Source organism: Pleurodeles waltl, chromosome 10 (genome assembly GCF_031143425.1).
Source record: "Pleurodeles waltl isolate 20211129_DDA chromosome 10, aPleWal1.hap1.20221129, whole genome shotgun sequence".
Taxonomy (NCBI): domain Eukaryota; kingdom Metazoa; phylum Chordata; class Amphibia; order Caudata; family Salamandridae; genus Pleurodeles; species Pleurodeles waltl.
The window spans coordinates 519,498,938-519,513,993 of NC_090449.1; the positions used below are offsets into that span (position 1 = coordinate 519,498,938).

The following is a 15,056-nucleotide window of genomic DNA, read 5'->3' on the forward strand; positions in this document are numbered from 1 at the left end:
CAGCAGGACCTATTACAAGTTTCCTGCTAGGCTGCCGCGCAGAAACCGAGGTTTCTGCCCATCAACCTAGCGGGAAACTGGTGGCAGCATTCTCCTCGGCTTGAAATTGAGTGGGCTGCAATGCTGTCACCTGCAGGGTGCACCAGCACCTTCACAATGTTCACTATCTGCACCGCAATTAGTAGAATAGGTGCTTTATTCCCAGCCAAAGTGGAAGCGTCTGCAAGCAATCGACAAAGAAAAGACAATATGGGCCTGATAACGAGTTTGGAGGTCGACAAACCAGACCCATTGTGAGGAGACCACCGTGGACCTGGCTGTCTACCCACCTGCCCTATCCACAAATCAGCCCAATGAAAAATGTGCAGCGGCACTGCACTCGACTCCACATGGAGCTGAGTCCAATCTCATTGCACGGGGGGCGACCAGCATCCTAAGCAGACAGTGCACATTCCAATGGTGCTGGGCAGTGGGGCCCCTGCACTGCCTATGTCATTGGAATGAACAGTGTAGGGACCCCCTGTGGCCCCCAGCAGTTGTTCTCCTCCATCCTTTTCATGGTGGGGTCCCCACCGTGAAAAGGCTGGTGGAGAACAAGGTTGCAATCCGATGACTTCAGCACCGCCGTGGCTACAACCAAGACCGCTGTCATCCCATCGGGATCTGGGATCCTGGTGGAGACGATGGTCTTTGGCGGGTCCTACCGACAGTCTTGTAATGTGGCGGTCGGACTGCCACAGCCGCAGCAGTGCAACCACCACCGCGAGTCTGGCAGTCTTGAGATAGCCAGAATCGTAATTGGTCTCTATATCATTAAGAAATGGGCGAACAGAGAGGGGGCCATGACAGAGCCCTGGCAAACACCTTAACACCTTTATTACTAACAATTTGATCTGTAAGTTTGCCTTGACTGCCCCATCTGACTTGAGCAAAGTTGCCTCATGAAAACAGATGACTAATCCAAAGAGCTCCAGGGGCATGCCCATGTCTGTAAGGACTTGCCACAGCTTCATGCGTCCGACTATATCAAAAACAAATTTGAGGTTGACAAAAGCAACATACTTTGCCTTTGCCCATAACTACTGTTTACCAACAGAAGAGCAAAAAACAAAAAACCTTATCAATTGAGCTTGTTATCATGTGGAAGCCGACTTGATACAGTGAAAGAATATCTTCATTGATAATCCAATCCTGGATTTTTCGCTAAACAAGACAAACAAAAATCTTTTGAGCACAATCACTCAGACTGATTTATCTACAATTGCCCAGCAGGCATCTATCCCCCTTTTTGAAAGTGGGGATAACTTCAGCTCCCTTCCAACAATTCAGAAAGGCAATAGCATTGGCAAGAATATTAAAATACTTAGACTTATCAGCTCTATCATGGAGAAATATGGCTGAGGGTATACCGTCCGGGCCTGCTTCTCTGAGGGTAGTGACTGCATCCAAAGATTTAGAAAAATCACTGAGGTCAAACAAAATAGGTGCTAGAGGACCAATAACAGGGAGCTCATGATAAGCAGGAACAAAAGGAACAAGATAGCCTTAAGAATACAAATTAGAAAAATTATCAAACCAATCTAAAGGAGAAATATAATTAGATAGTTGGGGGCAAACTTGTCCCTTCCCTTTGCAACCAAGGACCAAAAGTTAGCAGAGTCATGATTGTAACAAGCATCCTTTAGATCGTTCCACCTCTTTTCATCCCAAACTCTTTTAGCTTTAGCCTAGGTCGCTTTACTGTATAAGACTTCTTGGCAGAGTTGATTTGTGTCTTATTCTTTCTTTTTATAACCTCTGCTAATTCCCTATGTGATCATCTGCACCTTTTCTGGAATCCAGGGTTTGATTCTGGGATCACCCTTAGAGGTACTAGGGGCTGAGCTGATGAAATAGGACAAAATTTGCTGAACCGGAGAATTGCAGAATCAGCCTTTTCTGACAGCATAAAAGCTTTTTCATATGTACAGAGCACAATTTGCAATTCTGTGCCATATTTTGTATTACCAATTATTTATTTGGAAGGGGCGTGTTTACTGAATCGCAATGGTATGTATGAATTTTTTGTGATCTCTGTCAGTCTGGAGACCCTCCTCGCAGTATACACACACTCTAGAAAACACTCATTCATTCATACCGGTCACAAAATATTCATTTTTTACAGACACCTCAAGGATGGTGAGAATCATTCACAAATGAGATTGGGCCCCACAGGACTCCTTCTCCTTTGTGAATGTTGAAAAAAAATATTTGAAAGAGCAGGCAGTAGTCCAAGGGACCACTGCCTACTTTAAAAAAATGAAACTTCAAAGTTACATCTTTCTTTTAAATACATCCAGTTATCCCTTAAGGAAAACAGGATGCATTTAGAAAAAAAAATTGCTTTATTAAAAAGCAATCACAGCCCTGGTGGTCCGCTGACTCTAGAAGACCACTATACTTGTGTTGCCCGCGATTAATAATGATTCACAAATTATGACCTACCTCACTAATAATCATAAGGTAGGTCGATTGCGACCAAATTAGAAATCGCTAAATTAAACCAAATGGGTTTTATATATTTGAATTTTGATTTCCCAATTGAGATTCACAAAGAATGGCAATTAGGAAATCACAGTCCCTAAAATGTAGGCACATCGCCCTACATCTTATATGAATGCAACAGTTGCCCCTGGTATTCTGCTCGTTGTTCCTGTGCTTCTGAGATATAATTTTTACCCAAACAGATAGACAATTACATGAGGTGGTGGCATAATGAAAATTTCGCCAGGGTCTAAAGCCAGTAATTGTTCTGTTGTGTCTTCTCTAAAATGCTACTTTGTTCAATAGCACTTCCTGCATTGCTTTTCAATGACAGGTAAGGGTGCCCATCTTTCAGGGTCTTCTTGGTGCTGTATGCGCTATGTAAAAGAAATTGTAAATCATTTGTGAGATGCTTTGAATAATCGAGTTGCTTGATTTTAGCAACAGTTTAATCACTTAGAGAGGCGTCTAAACCATTTTGCAGGTTGCAAATGGGCCGATTTGCAGAATCAGGCCCACTTGTGAACGCAAAAAGGCTTTTTGACATGCACTGAACTCATATAGCAATTGGGTAACCTGTTACCAAACGGAAATTTGGGTATGCTATTTGGTATTATGAAACATCATGTTGAGGGTGTCCTTTCCTAATTGCGAATCGTAGTGGTATGTGTGAATGGTTTGTGATTTAAATCCCGTCGCAAAACATTGCATTTTACCACCAATTTGAAACTGGTGGTAATCAGTTTGGAAATGGGAAGGGGTCCCCAAGTAACCCTTTCACCTTTCTGAATGTTTGGAAAACTATCTTTATAGCAGGCAGTTGTCTCATGGACATTTCTTTTTAAACACATCCTCTTTAAAATGGGCTACATTTTATTTTTGGAACAAAAAGCTTTATTGAAGTAAGGCTGCAATAAAAAAAAGATTTCTTTATCAAAAAGCAACCACAGACATGGTGGTCTGCTGACCCCACAGGCCACCATCCCTGTGATTCCCAACTGGCCACAGAGCGAGGCCTACCTCATTAATATTCATGAGGTTGGTCTATTTGCAACACACTGGGAATCGCAAATGATACTCAAAAGAGTTTCATATATTTGAAATAGCGATTTCCTAATTCCAAATCACAGGAAATCGCAATTAGGAACTCACTGTTTCAAACTTTTGTACATGTGTCCCATAGAGCCTGATTTATAAATTGGTGGACAGGGTACTCAGTTGCAGTGGGCGTTTCAACAAAATATTGATTTAAAAGTATTGGTAAACAGAAATATCAGAAAGTAAATATCAGGACACAGAAATATCATGATGCACAGATATTGTTGACAGGAATATCGTTTTTTAAGGTAAGTAATATCAATATGAATAACATTGATGTTTTTATTTCATTTTTAACTAATTTTCTGGTTAAAAATATCATTTTTAATTTATTTGAATGCGTTTAGTTGCAATATTTATGTTATGTTATTTTTGTTCATATAAATGATATCAATTGTTTTTAAAACATAGCTTGACGTTTTAAGGGATTTAGAATGTTTTATTAATTTTTAATAGTCATTTAGAGTGTTATATTGGGTTGTTTGGTTATATGATCGATATTTATTATGTAATTTATGTAATACTGAATTATTTTCATTTATGCTATTTGCAGGCTGTTAGATTTGTAAGGATAAAGAGTGGGAAGTTAGTTAAGTATAAATAATTATTTGAATCATGGAATACGTATTTATTTTACTTATATTCTAGTTTCAGGCTGCTAGGTTTGTAGGGGTGTAGGGGTGGAAGTTGTTAATTAAGTAATATTATTTAACAATTTATGTTTTCATTGTTAATTATTTAATTCATTTTATATATGTAAAATATGGAATACTGATTTAATTTAGTTATATGTTAGTGGCAGGATGCTCGGGTGGGAAGTTAATAAGTAATACAAATAGCAATTAATTATAATTGTTAATTAATTTCTGAATTTAGTTTAAATATTTAAGTTATGGAATAGTTATTTTTTTACTTATATTTTAAATGTGATCTGCTTGGTTTGTAAGGGTAATACATATATATATATATATATATATATACATATATTATGGTAATTAAGTTTTTATTAAGGGTTTAACATTTTTTCTACACTCATGGAGTTACTCATATATGTAATGTGTTTTTAAGTGAAATATTTTCTCTACTCTTGCTTAGACTACAGTAGGAATAGTACATTAACTGTTGCAGTTCAGCACTTTCTCTATTGTTGTGCTAACCACAGTGAGAATAGTAAACTTCACATCTCCAAAATTCAACATTTTCCATACTGTTGCACAGACTGGTGTGGGAATGGTAAATTGACCCTTCCCTACGGCTGCGCTGTTTGGAGTGGGAATAGTAACTTTAACGCCCCCCCCCCGTCCCCAAAGTCCAACACTTCCCTACTGTAGTATAGGCTGGAGTTGGAATAGAAAATGTCAATCCTCCAAAGTCCAATGCTTTCTATACTGTTGCATTGACTGGAGTAGGAATAGTAAATCTAACTCCTCCAAAGTCCAACAATTTCCCTACTCTTACATAAACTGGAGTGGGAATGGTATACTTAGATTTCCAAGATTCCAACAGTTTTCATAATATTAGTTAAATAGATTTTATAGCATTCATAGTTTTATATTTTATATATTACATGTTTCACTTCTTCAATGTTTTAATGTTTGTAGTAGTTTTTGTAAATGTCTTTTTTTTTTCAATGTTTAATATTTTATACTTTAACTATATTATATATTTTTAATATAATATAATATACATATATATATATACATATATGTATATATTTCTAATATTTATATTTTTTATATGTGTTATGTATATATACATATATATATATATATATATATATATATACACACACATACATATGTTTATATATACATACATATTTCTAATATTTATATTTTTTATATGTGTTATGTATATATACATATATATATATATATATATATACACACACATACATATGTTTATATACACACACACATATAGTGTAACAGGCAATAAACATGTGTTTTACATTATATTATGTTTTTATAAATGAAAGAAAAAATATCAAAAAAATATAATGTAATATAATTTTCATAGTGATTAATTTACAATATGAGAAAATAATATAATTATATATATATGTATATATACTGTATATGTAGGTGGTTGTGTGTGTTTACATCAGTATATTTATATAATGTATTAAATCTCAGTGGAATAGATTTAATTTACATGTTATTACATTTAACAATATTTAACATTTACTACTTTAAACTATATATATTCAAAAAATCATTATTTTTGTCGACTCTTGGACTATATTAGTGTCAACAATATCTTTTGTCAAATATTTGTGTGCTTACCTTTATCAGTATAGGATCATAATATTGTGGTAAACAATATTTTTGACACAATATTTATGTCATCGATATTTTGCTTGCCACTATATTTTGTTAGCAATTCATCATAATGGTGACAGAATTCCACTGATATAGTTTTCCGCCCGCCAAATTTAATTGAGGGCAGACCTTAACTTTGGCCATGGCAGAGCCAACTCTGTCTATTTAAATGGGCGTACATGTAGTCAATTTATTTACTGTATCTTACCTCCAAAACCTGGTGGTAACGAAAGGTAAAAACAATGTATTGCTACCAGCTTTAGGAGAAGACTCTCATATCAGGATTTTCTTTTTATAAAGAAACAAATTATTAATCTGTACTGCTTAGCTGCATACTGCTGACTCTGTATCTCAGAGTGATATACATTGCTATCATTATGAATGACCACTTGCAAGGCAGTCATCTATAAATGAGGCAGGCCACCTGACATGGTTCAAATCTGGCACTTATTCAGTTTGCTGGATAACATTTCCCTATCTTGTTTTAACCATTATGTGTCAATTTTTTACATAGTATCTTTTTTTCAAATTTGTTACTCCGAGTTTTTATTTTGGTATATCAACATTGAACATATACATTCAAGTGGATGAGCTCCTGCTTTTGTGGGGTTAAACTCACCTGCTCTGACAGTGAGAACATCAGATCATCTGAGTGTTGTCAGGACGACTTAGAGGAGAGAACAAACCAGGTCTGGAGGGATTGGTATTTTCTTTGCACACACGTTTGTTATTCTGCCGGACACATTTTCTTGTTTGCCTTGGTCTTCTTACTGGAGTCTACAGAGAAACAACGCGTAAATTCTAAATATAGGTTTTAATTTTTTGTACAGCTGATCCATCAGCAGCTACTGTTTATTTCCTATTTTTGAGACAACATGGGGTATTGAAATGCAATGATGTAAAGCTGGTGCATAATGTGGGATACAGGGAATGTCTGGCCTCGCTCTTGATTTTATGTTTGGCTAAAAGAAGCTTTACTATTTTCATTCAGCCTAATGGCAACATGCTAAGCGAGCAAGGTCACTATAGAAGAAATTGTGATAGGTAGAATTTCATCTGTGTGGCGCTCCATCCTGTATGTGTGTCTGTCTATTCGAATCACCATTTTTCCACACTGAGACCCTCATTACAAGTGACTGCTTGACTCCTTTCGGTCAGCTAACAACAGTTACCAGCCCCAGCAGAATTACGAGAGCCACAGGATAACTGCAGGTATGTTTATTGTCACCTGAAGATTTCAGGATGTGAAAGAAGCTGAAATTTAAAGATGAAAGTCTTAGGGGAATTACAGGGGGAATTGGACTTGTAATTACTGATTCTCTGGTAATTTCCCTTTTCTTAAAACACCCTAAGGTTCCAGTTCGTAATTGGACATATTTTCCCCATTATCAAAGTAACCAGTATCGCTGCTGTCAGGTATTCTGGCGGTGGAAAAATACTTGCCGGACAAAGGGTCAGATTACGAGTCTGGCGGTCCGAAGACCACCAGACTCGCGGTGGAGGTCGGACTGCTGTGGCTGTGGAGGTCCGACCATCACATTACAAGATTGGCGGTTGGAGCCACCAAATGACAGTTGTCACCACTTGGATCTCTGATCCTGAAGGGCTGACGGTGGTCGTGGTTGTAATTAGCCACAGCAGTGATGAAGTCAGCACCACCATGCTGTTTACAACCTTGTTCTCCACCAGCCTTTTCATGGCTATCTGACTACCATGAAAAGACTGTCTGAGAACAAGTGCTGGGGGTCACAGGGGGTCCCTCCAAAGCATGGTCAGAATGCGCACTGTAGACAGTGGGCATTCTGAGGGCGCTATGGGGGTCCCTTGTGCGGTGGTATTGTACTTGGCTCCATGTGGAGCAGGGTCCAAAGCTGCCACAAGTTTTCCACTGGGCTAGCCCAGTGGAAATCTCTTATTAGGGCAGGTGGGGAGACCGCCAGCTCTGCAGAGGTCTCCTCACCACAGGTCTGGCGGTGGGGTTTGCTGACCGACAAACCTGTAATCAGGCCCTAAGATTAGGAATCAGTGACAAGGGGAGACAACACAGTTAAATAAGAACCCTCAAAATGGAGACAATAAGACAGGAAGTGTGTGGTGAAAGAAACTGGCATGAGGTGGAATTAGAACTAATCATCCTATATAATCAGAAATCACAGCAATCACCATCACTGATGACAATCTTTGGCTCCCTGCACTTATGTTTTTTTATGAACTAATCACTGCTAGAAAATTAAGACAATCTTAAATCTCAAAAACCTGCATTCAGTGTCTGTGGGATGGCCACAGAAGCCGAATTATGGCGTTTATGGACGAATTTGGTTTAACAAATTAAATTTAAATGATTAGGATGCTGTTAGACCTGTCAGCCTTCGGGTGGTCTTCCCCCAAACGTTTCTGCCTGCCTGCCTTCAATTTTGCTGAATTCATTTTTGTTGGCCTTAGGACTTGGTGCACTCTACCCCTGCCAAGCAATGCTAAAATGATTATGCTCACTCCCCTAAACCATGATTTGGTTGGTATATACCTAATTGCAATTTTTAATTTACCTATAAGCCTCTAGAAAGGGCCCTACATGTTCCAAGGACCTGTAAATTAAATGCGACTAGTGGGCCTGCAGCACTGTATATGCCACCCACTTACGTTGCCTTTCAAACATGTCCCAAGCCTGCTACTGTAGCCTGAATGCAATGTCGCACTGCCATGTCGACTTGGCATTTAAAACCTCTTGACAAGCCTTAAATTACCCTTTTAACACACATAATTCTGGACTGCTACTCTGAAAGAATTATTTTTTTTGCTGTGCTGACCTGGCGCCTAAGTGAGGAGGACTGAACCCACATTACTTAAACCCAGAACCCAGAATTACTCCAAAGGCCAGCTGACTGATCTCCTATTTTCTGAAGTCTTGGGGCCATAAAAGACTTCCAACTCAATCAATTGGTATTTTTAGAGTGCAGCACGGTCACCCCTGCGGGAATCTGGGTACTGAGTTGCAAGATTTCCATAGAAGATCCAGGTCTTGAGCTTCTATCTGAAGTCTGCAAGGGAGGGTGACATTCCCAGGTAGAGAGGCAGAATGTTCCATGTCTTGGCAGCTATGTGGAAAAGGAATGGCCACCACTGTGGCTGTGATGGATTCGAGGGGGAGTGTGCAAAGACAAGTAAGGAGGAGTGCAGTTGTCTGGTTGGTTGGTGGAAGTTCAGTTGGTAATTGATGTAAACTGGTCCTTGATCATGTAAGGCTTTGAAGGCATGTGTGAGGATTTTGAACTGGCATTTCTTCTGGATGGTGCGCCAGTGGATGTTTCTGAGGTGGGGGGTGATGTAGGCTCATCTGGTGAGGCTCAAGATGAGTCTAGCTGACACCTTCTGTATGGTCTCAAGTCTTTTGAGGAGTTGGGTGGAGATTCCGAAATAATGTGCATTGCCATAATCGAGGCGGCTGGTGATGAGGGCATGGGTGATAGTTTTTCTGGTTTTGATAGGGATCCAACTGAGGATTCTGCAGAGGATGTGGAGAATGTAGAAGCAGGAGGAGGCAACTCCATTGATTTGTCCCTTCATAGTCAATTCACTGTCAAGGATGATGCCTAGGTTGCATGCATCATCTGTTGGAGCGGGGAATCATCTGAGTTTGGCTGGCCACCAGCTGTGGTCCAAATGGATGTGTTTCTCCCAAAGATCAATACCCCAGTTTTGTGAGAGTTGAGTTTGAGGCAGTTGGCTCTTATCCAGTTGGCTGCATTGATAATGGCATCACAAAAGATTGTTCATGTGGTGGCGGGGCTTCGGTGAGCAAGAGGATGAGCTGTGTTTTTTCTGCGTAAGATATGATGTTGCGGCTATGGGGGAGTCATGTAAGTGTTGAACAGTGTGGGACTGAAGGATAATCCTTGGGGTCTGGGTTTTTTGGTTCAGATATGAAGGGGTGCAGACGGATGCTCTGGGTGCGCCCTATAAGGAAGGAGGCAATCTATTTGAGGGCATTGAATTTTATGCTGGTATTGTAGAGTTGGTTGCTGAGGGTGTGTTGGGAGAAGGTGTCAAATGCTGCAGAGCGGTTGAGGCAGATTAGTGCAGCATTCTCTACACAGATGGGGAGTATTCTGTAATTGTTTGTGGCTGTGATCAGTGTGCTCTCTTTGCTGTGTTTGGCTCAAAGGCTGATTTGGAGATTCCAGGCAGGCTGTTTTGATCCAGATATTTAGTGAGCTGTTGGTTAATAGCCTTCTTGAGTCCTTTGGCAGGGTAAGGAAGCAGGGAGTTTGGTCAATAATTTTTGAGTATGCTGGGGTCGGCAGAGGGTTAATTTAGAAGGGGTCAGATTTCTAGGTGTTTCCATCTATCTGGGGAGACAGATGTGGTGTGGGAGGTATTGAGGATGCTGGTGTGTTCCGTGCTGATGTGATTGATATCCAGGGTTGAAAAAGGGATGGGGGCATGGGTCGGTGGATGCTCTGGAGTGGATAGATGTCATGATGGCCCTGGTGGTTTGTGCGGTGAGCAGTTGATCATGTAGTGATCGTTTGGCTAGTGTGAGCTGATTGATCAAGGCTGTTGAGGTTGAGGGCTGTGGGTTGTGGTTCGAAGTTGTATATGATGTGAATCTTGCTGTGGAAGCAGTCTGAGAGGGTGTCGCAGAGTTCTTATGAAGGATGGATGGTGTTCTCTGTGGCTGTCAGGTTGGAATACCCCTTGACTATTTTGAATAGATCTTTCATGTGGTTGGCTGTGCTGCTGTGTCGAAGCGGGCTGTCATGGCTGCTCAATTGGGTTCCTTGATTTGCCACTGGTATTTGTTGAGGGCTACATTGTGGGCAGCTATGGTCAATCACCATAGTTTCTTGAGACAGTAGCATCTGCACGTGGAGGTTTTGGGCTCAGGTGTGTTAGCTTGCTTGCCCTGAGGTTTAGTTTAGTTAGTTCTTGCTGGTTATATTGGCGGCAGCACTGTCAGCACATTCAATGAACCAGGTGGAGAAGTTCTGGATGGCCTGTTCTAGGTCTGATGAGGCTTTGGGTTCGGTGCAGAGAGAAATTGAATCCACTTTGTTTCTGTTACTTTGCCTCAGCTGTGGTGGGAGGAGATGTGGTCCCTGGTGATAGTGTGCTGTGTGCCAGCGATGGTGAAGTGAAAGATGGTGAGGTCAGACTAGGTGAGTTATGTAACATGGCTGAATTTGACTCTGTCACTAATCTACATCTACACCTGGACTCTGCCATCTGTCCGTCTGCCCTGATAAGTCGTGCCTCCCAGCCCTGATTCCTTGGAAGTGGACTTAAGGTGTTTGCTGCAGCTGAAATGACACACTGCAGCTGCAGTGCATGTCGCAACTTGCTCTTTGCCCCTGTTACATGGATCGGAAATGGCGCATTTGCCCATTGCATGGATCGGAGTCAATGCATTGCGTCTCCAGCATGGATCAGTCAGTGCATTACCTTCAGAACTCCTCCATCTTGGATCTGATGCATCACCGTTGTTATGTGGAGAAAATCAATGCTTCTTCATTACTGTGTAGGACAGATAGACGCATTGCCTCCACTGAGGGGATTGATACCGACACATAGCTTCAGCCTACTCCCTGCATCTTTGACAACAATGCAACCAGGATTAAGGTACTTTCATTCAGCAGGCCTCACTGGGATCCTGTAGCCGGCACGCTCTCTATTGTGGTCTGCCGGAACTTTTGACTTTGATTGGTACAACCAGATAACATTGGTCAGCATTTTTTGCTTCTAAGCACTTTCTACAGTTTATTCTTTAAAAATTCATATCTCAGGTTCTACTTTTTGGGTTTTTGATGGCTTAATTTTATTTTATTTATTAAATTAAGTTATATTTTTCTAACCAGGTGTGATATCATTCTGTGTGGTGTTTTCACTGTTTTACTGTTTGAAGTGTTGCACAAATACTTTACACATTGCATCTTAAGTTAAGCCTGGTTTCTCTGTACCAGGCTACCAGAGGGTGAGAACAGATGCATTTAGGGTAAGTTTGTGATTTACTCTGACTACAATTATGGTTCCTGCTTGATCATGGTGCATACCTCAGTCAACCAAAAACCCAATTCCTGACAGATGCACTATGAAATTAAATATCAAAATATTTTTTAAAATGTCCTTTCCTACGATGAAGGGTCCAACAAATCAGCACTGTAACTATCAATGATTTGCTGGCAGGCAAGGTTTGTTACTTCTGTGGCACATTGAAACTCCATTTTAAATAAGTGGGTTTGTGAAGTTTAAATGCTTCTGAGGAAATTGTGAACACTTCACCACTTCGTCAGTGGGCAAAATGTCTGTTAACAGAAAATAGATTTTCAATTTTTCCTCCATTTAAGCTTCTTTCAGGAAGATCAACCATCTACATTTCATCATATTTCTGAGGTTCATACAACATAGATTTCAACATAAAGCAAAATGTTATTCATTAGGTACCCCTCAATGATTCTTACTTCATTAATCTTGCCCTATAGCTGTGTCTCCCCTAAAAAAAGATTACTTTCTCTGCTCTTACACACTGGAATTATTTAGCTATCTCTATCACATTATCTCCTGGTGTGTTTTTAACACTGAAGAGTTGCAATGATCCTCTCAAATCTGCTCTCGAACTTTTATTTTACATGTATGCACAAGAGGTGTTTAAATGTCTCTATTATAACTCCCCTCTGCGATTTCAAATTTATTCACATAGTTTGCATATTTAAATGCAGCTTTCATGAATGCTGATTACCTAAAACACTTAGGCTAGAGGAGGAGACTTCACTTGCCCTTTGACCCAATGATGACATCACAGGAGGTAACATTACATGATGTAATACTCTGTTAGTATTCCAAGAAGTGAAGTCACTGGATCTTTGCACCTGATAACATAACTTGCTTTGATATATAGCGCCTGAGCAGTTACATTTTCTTCCAACAAGCACTCAGAATACTCCGCTTGGCAGCACTCCTATGTGAATACATCTCATACATATACAGAACAAGATCAAGAAGACAGACATTCTCTTACATCGCGCCTAAACTGTGGAAAGGCCTCCCACTCTACTTCAGAGCCTCATCCTCTCTTCTAACATTCTGTAAGAAGCTGAAAAACTGGCTTTTCAATTAATCAACCTACTACAGAGTAGGGTAGGCACACACTTGTGCTCAGAGCTAGGATACCCTCACAGGTGTACCCTTTATAAATGCGCATAACCTGCATCAGAGCAATGCTGGGGCTACCTGCTGCATTGAGATGTGCAAAGCAGAAAATGGATTCACTTAGCTATCAGGAACATGTTTTAACATATTTTTTCAAGATTAACTAATGCAGCAAAACTAAAGTAAGGCAGGTCAGTCGTGGAAACCACCCTTGAGAAATAAAGGATTTAATTCAACCTCCACGCAACGACGTTGCTTGATGATTATTATATGAAACAGGAATTATTGAGACTCCCACTGTAGTCCCTCAACCTTTGCTCAGTCTGTCCCACTAAATCCCTCTCTCTTTTACCACCCTATCCAGTTTTCTCACCTTTATTAGTATGTTTAAGGTTCTCGTGGCTACTTTCACATGCTTGTTCACATAATCTACCTTGACAAAGGTAGAATGTGAACAAGGGCTGTGAAAAAAGCAGTGTTAGCGTCTGTTCCTGAGCATGCTCCTGAGACCAATATGCCGAGGGTTGTAAAAGCAGTGCCAAAGTCAGCAAGGTGTGACGATTCTATCCCTAGCAAACCCTAAATGACATCCATGGAATTATCAGTTTTATATTTTCTCTCACAATGTATTCATAAGACTGATATCCCTCATGTTCTTCAGACTATATTAAAGTCCTAGTGAAGTCTCCTTACATACGAAGATGCTGTTGTATTTTGGAGTCTTAAACACTTGCACTGCATTCTTCAGTTCATCTTGTGTAAATCTGTCTCATGAATTCCTCATTAGTAAATCCAGAGGCTACATCAGGAATCTGATATTTAAATACATCAAGCATTTTTCATCTAACAGAACAAATAAAATCAAAATATGTAACAACCTAGGACCAATGTGAGGATTGTGTGTGTCTAGAAATCTCAATAAAATTACCATAGTCACATGCAAACTGGGGGCACCACCAGTCTCTGGACCACTGAGCAGGCCAGATCAATGTAACACCCAAACTACTTTCACAGTAGTTATGAAGAGATATATAATGGCTGTTAAGGAATGCTATCCAAATTGGGGTGGCGGAGCTAGCTGACATGCCATGAGAAGCGCTTTCCTTGGAGCTCCTCATCTGTCCTGGGTGTTCCTGGCCTGGAGTGAGAGCGGGCCAGATCCTGTGGTGAAGTACGCAGGACTGGCTGCTGGTACTGAGAGGGTCCCTTGGTGAGCGTGGGGAGAGGTGAGACTGAGTGAGCTGGCAAAACAGTGGCCACAAGGGGGATGCACCTTGCTGTACTCTTGGAAGAGCTAAGTGGATGAGTGCTGAGGAGCAACACAGGAGCTGTTCCCTCCTCCTTCTCTGATGGTCGGTGGCCACTGCTGGGTCTTCTGATGAGACCCCTCCTGCAGATGTGGCAGAGAGATGAAGCATAAGAGAGACCAACCTCGTCATTGGTCTGGGGGCATGTTAGATGGGTGGCTATGGACCTGTCTAGATGGAATAGTGCTGCATGAACTGTGTGGTTGGTTCCTTTTTCTTGCCCTAAATGTGGAGCTTCTAATATGTGCCCCGCCCGCCGGGCTTGAAGGCTGCAGATGTGGATAGAGTACCCTGACTAATCCTGATTGGTGGCGCATTTGGGCTGTGGTGCAATGACACTGCTCCTTGCCCTGTGGGTATAGTCCCTGGACCCCTCAGCATAAACACCATACCTGATCTCTAGACAGAGGAGGTTGCCTTAAGTTCTCCTCCAGGCAATTGTGGCCCCTCTTTGCCTCATGTTGGTCTGTGGCTATGGGATTGTATCACACACTGTGGAACTAACCTGCTCACACTATTAAGGGCCATGGATTCCACACCTTTTCTGTTGTGTGTACTTTGTGAGTACTGCTTTGGCTACTGTGCACCATGCAAGGCTCTGTCACCACTGCAGGGACACATTTGCTACTTTGGCTTCATGGGCCCACTTACTCTGAACTACTCC

The 15,056-nt window shown here is 40.8% G+C and overlaps 1 protein-coding gene across 2 annotated transcripts in view; it reads right to left on the bottom strand.

The window, feature by feature from the left end:
• Positions 1-15,056, bottom strand: part of LOC138261691 (cathelicidin-1-like) — a 91,963-nt gene that overhangs the window by 30,077 nt on the left and 46,830 nt on the right. Inside the window, exon 4 of one of the 2 annotated variants that reach the window (XM_069210950.1) lies at positions 6,562-6,719. The exons of the other annotated variant lie outside the window; for it this stretch is intronic. Coding sequence (XP_069067051.1) covers positions 6,582-6,719 — 138 coding nt within the window. The 3' untranslated portion in view covers positions 6,562-6,581. The remainder of the gene's footprint in view (positions 1-6,561; positions 6,720-15,056) is intronic. 2 annotated transcript variants of the gene reach the window in all.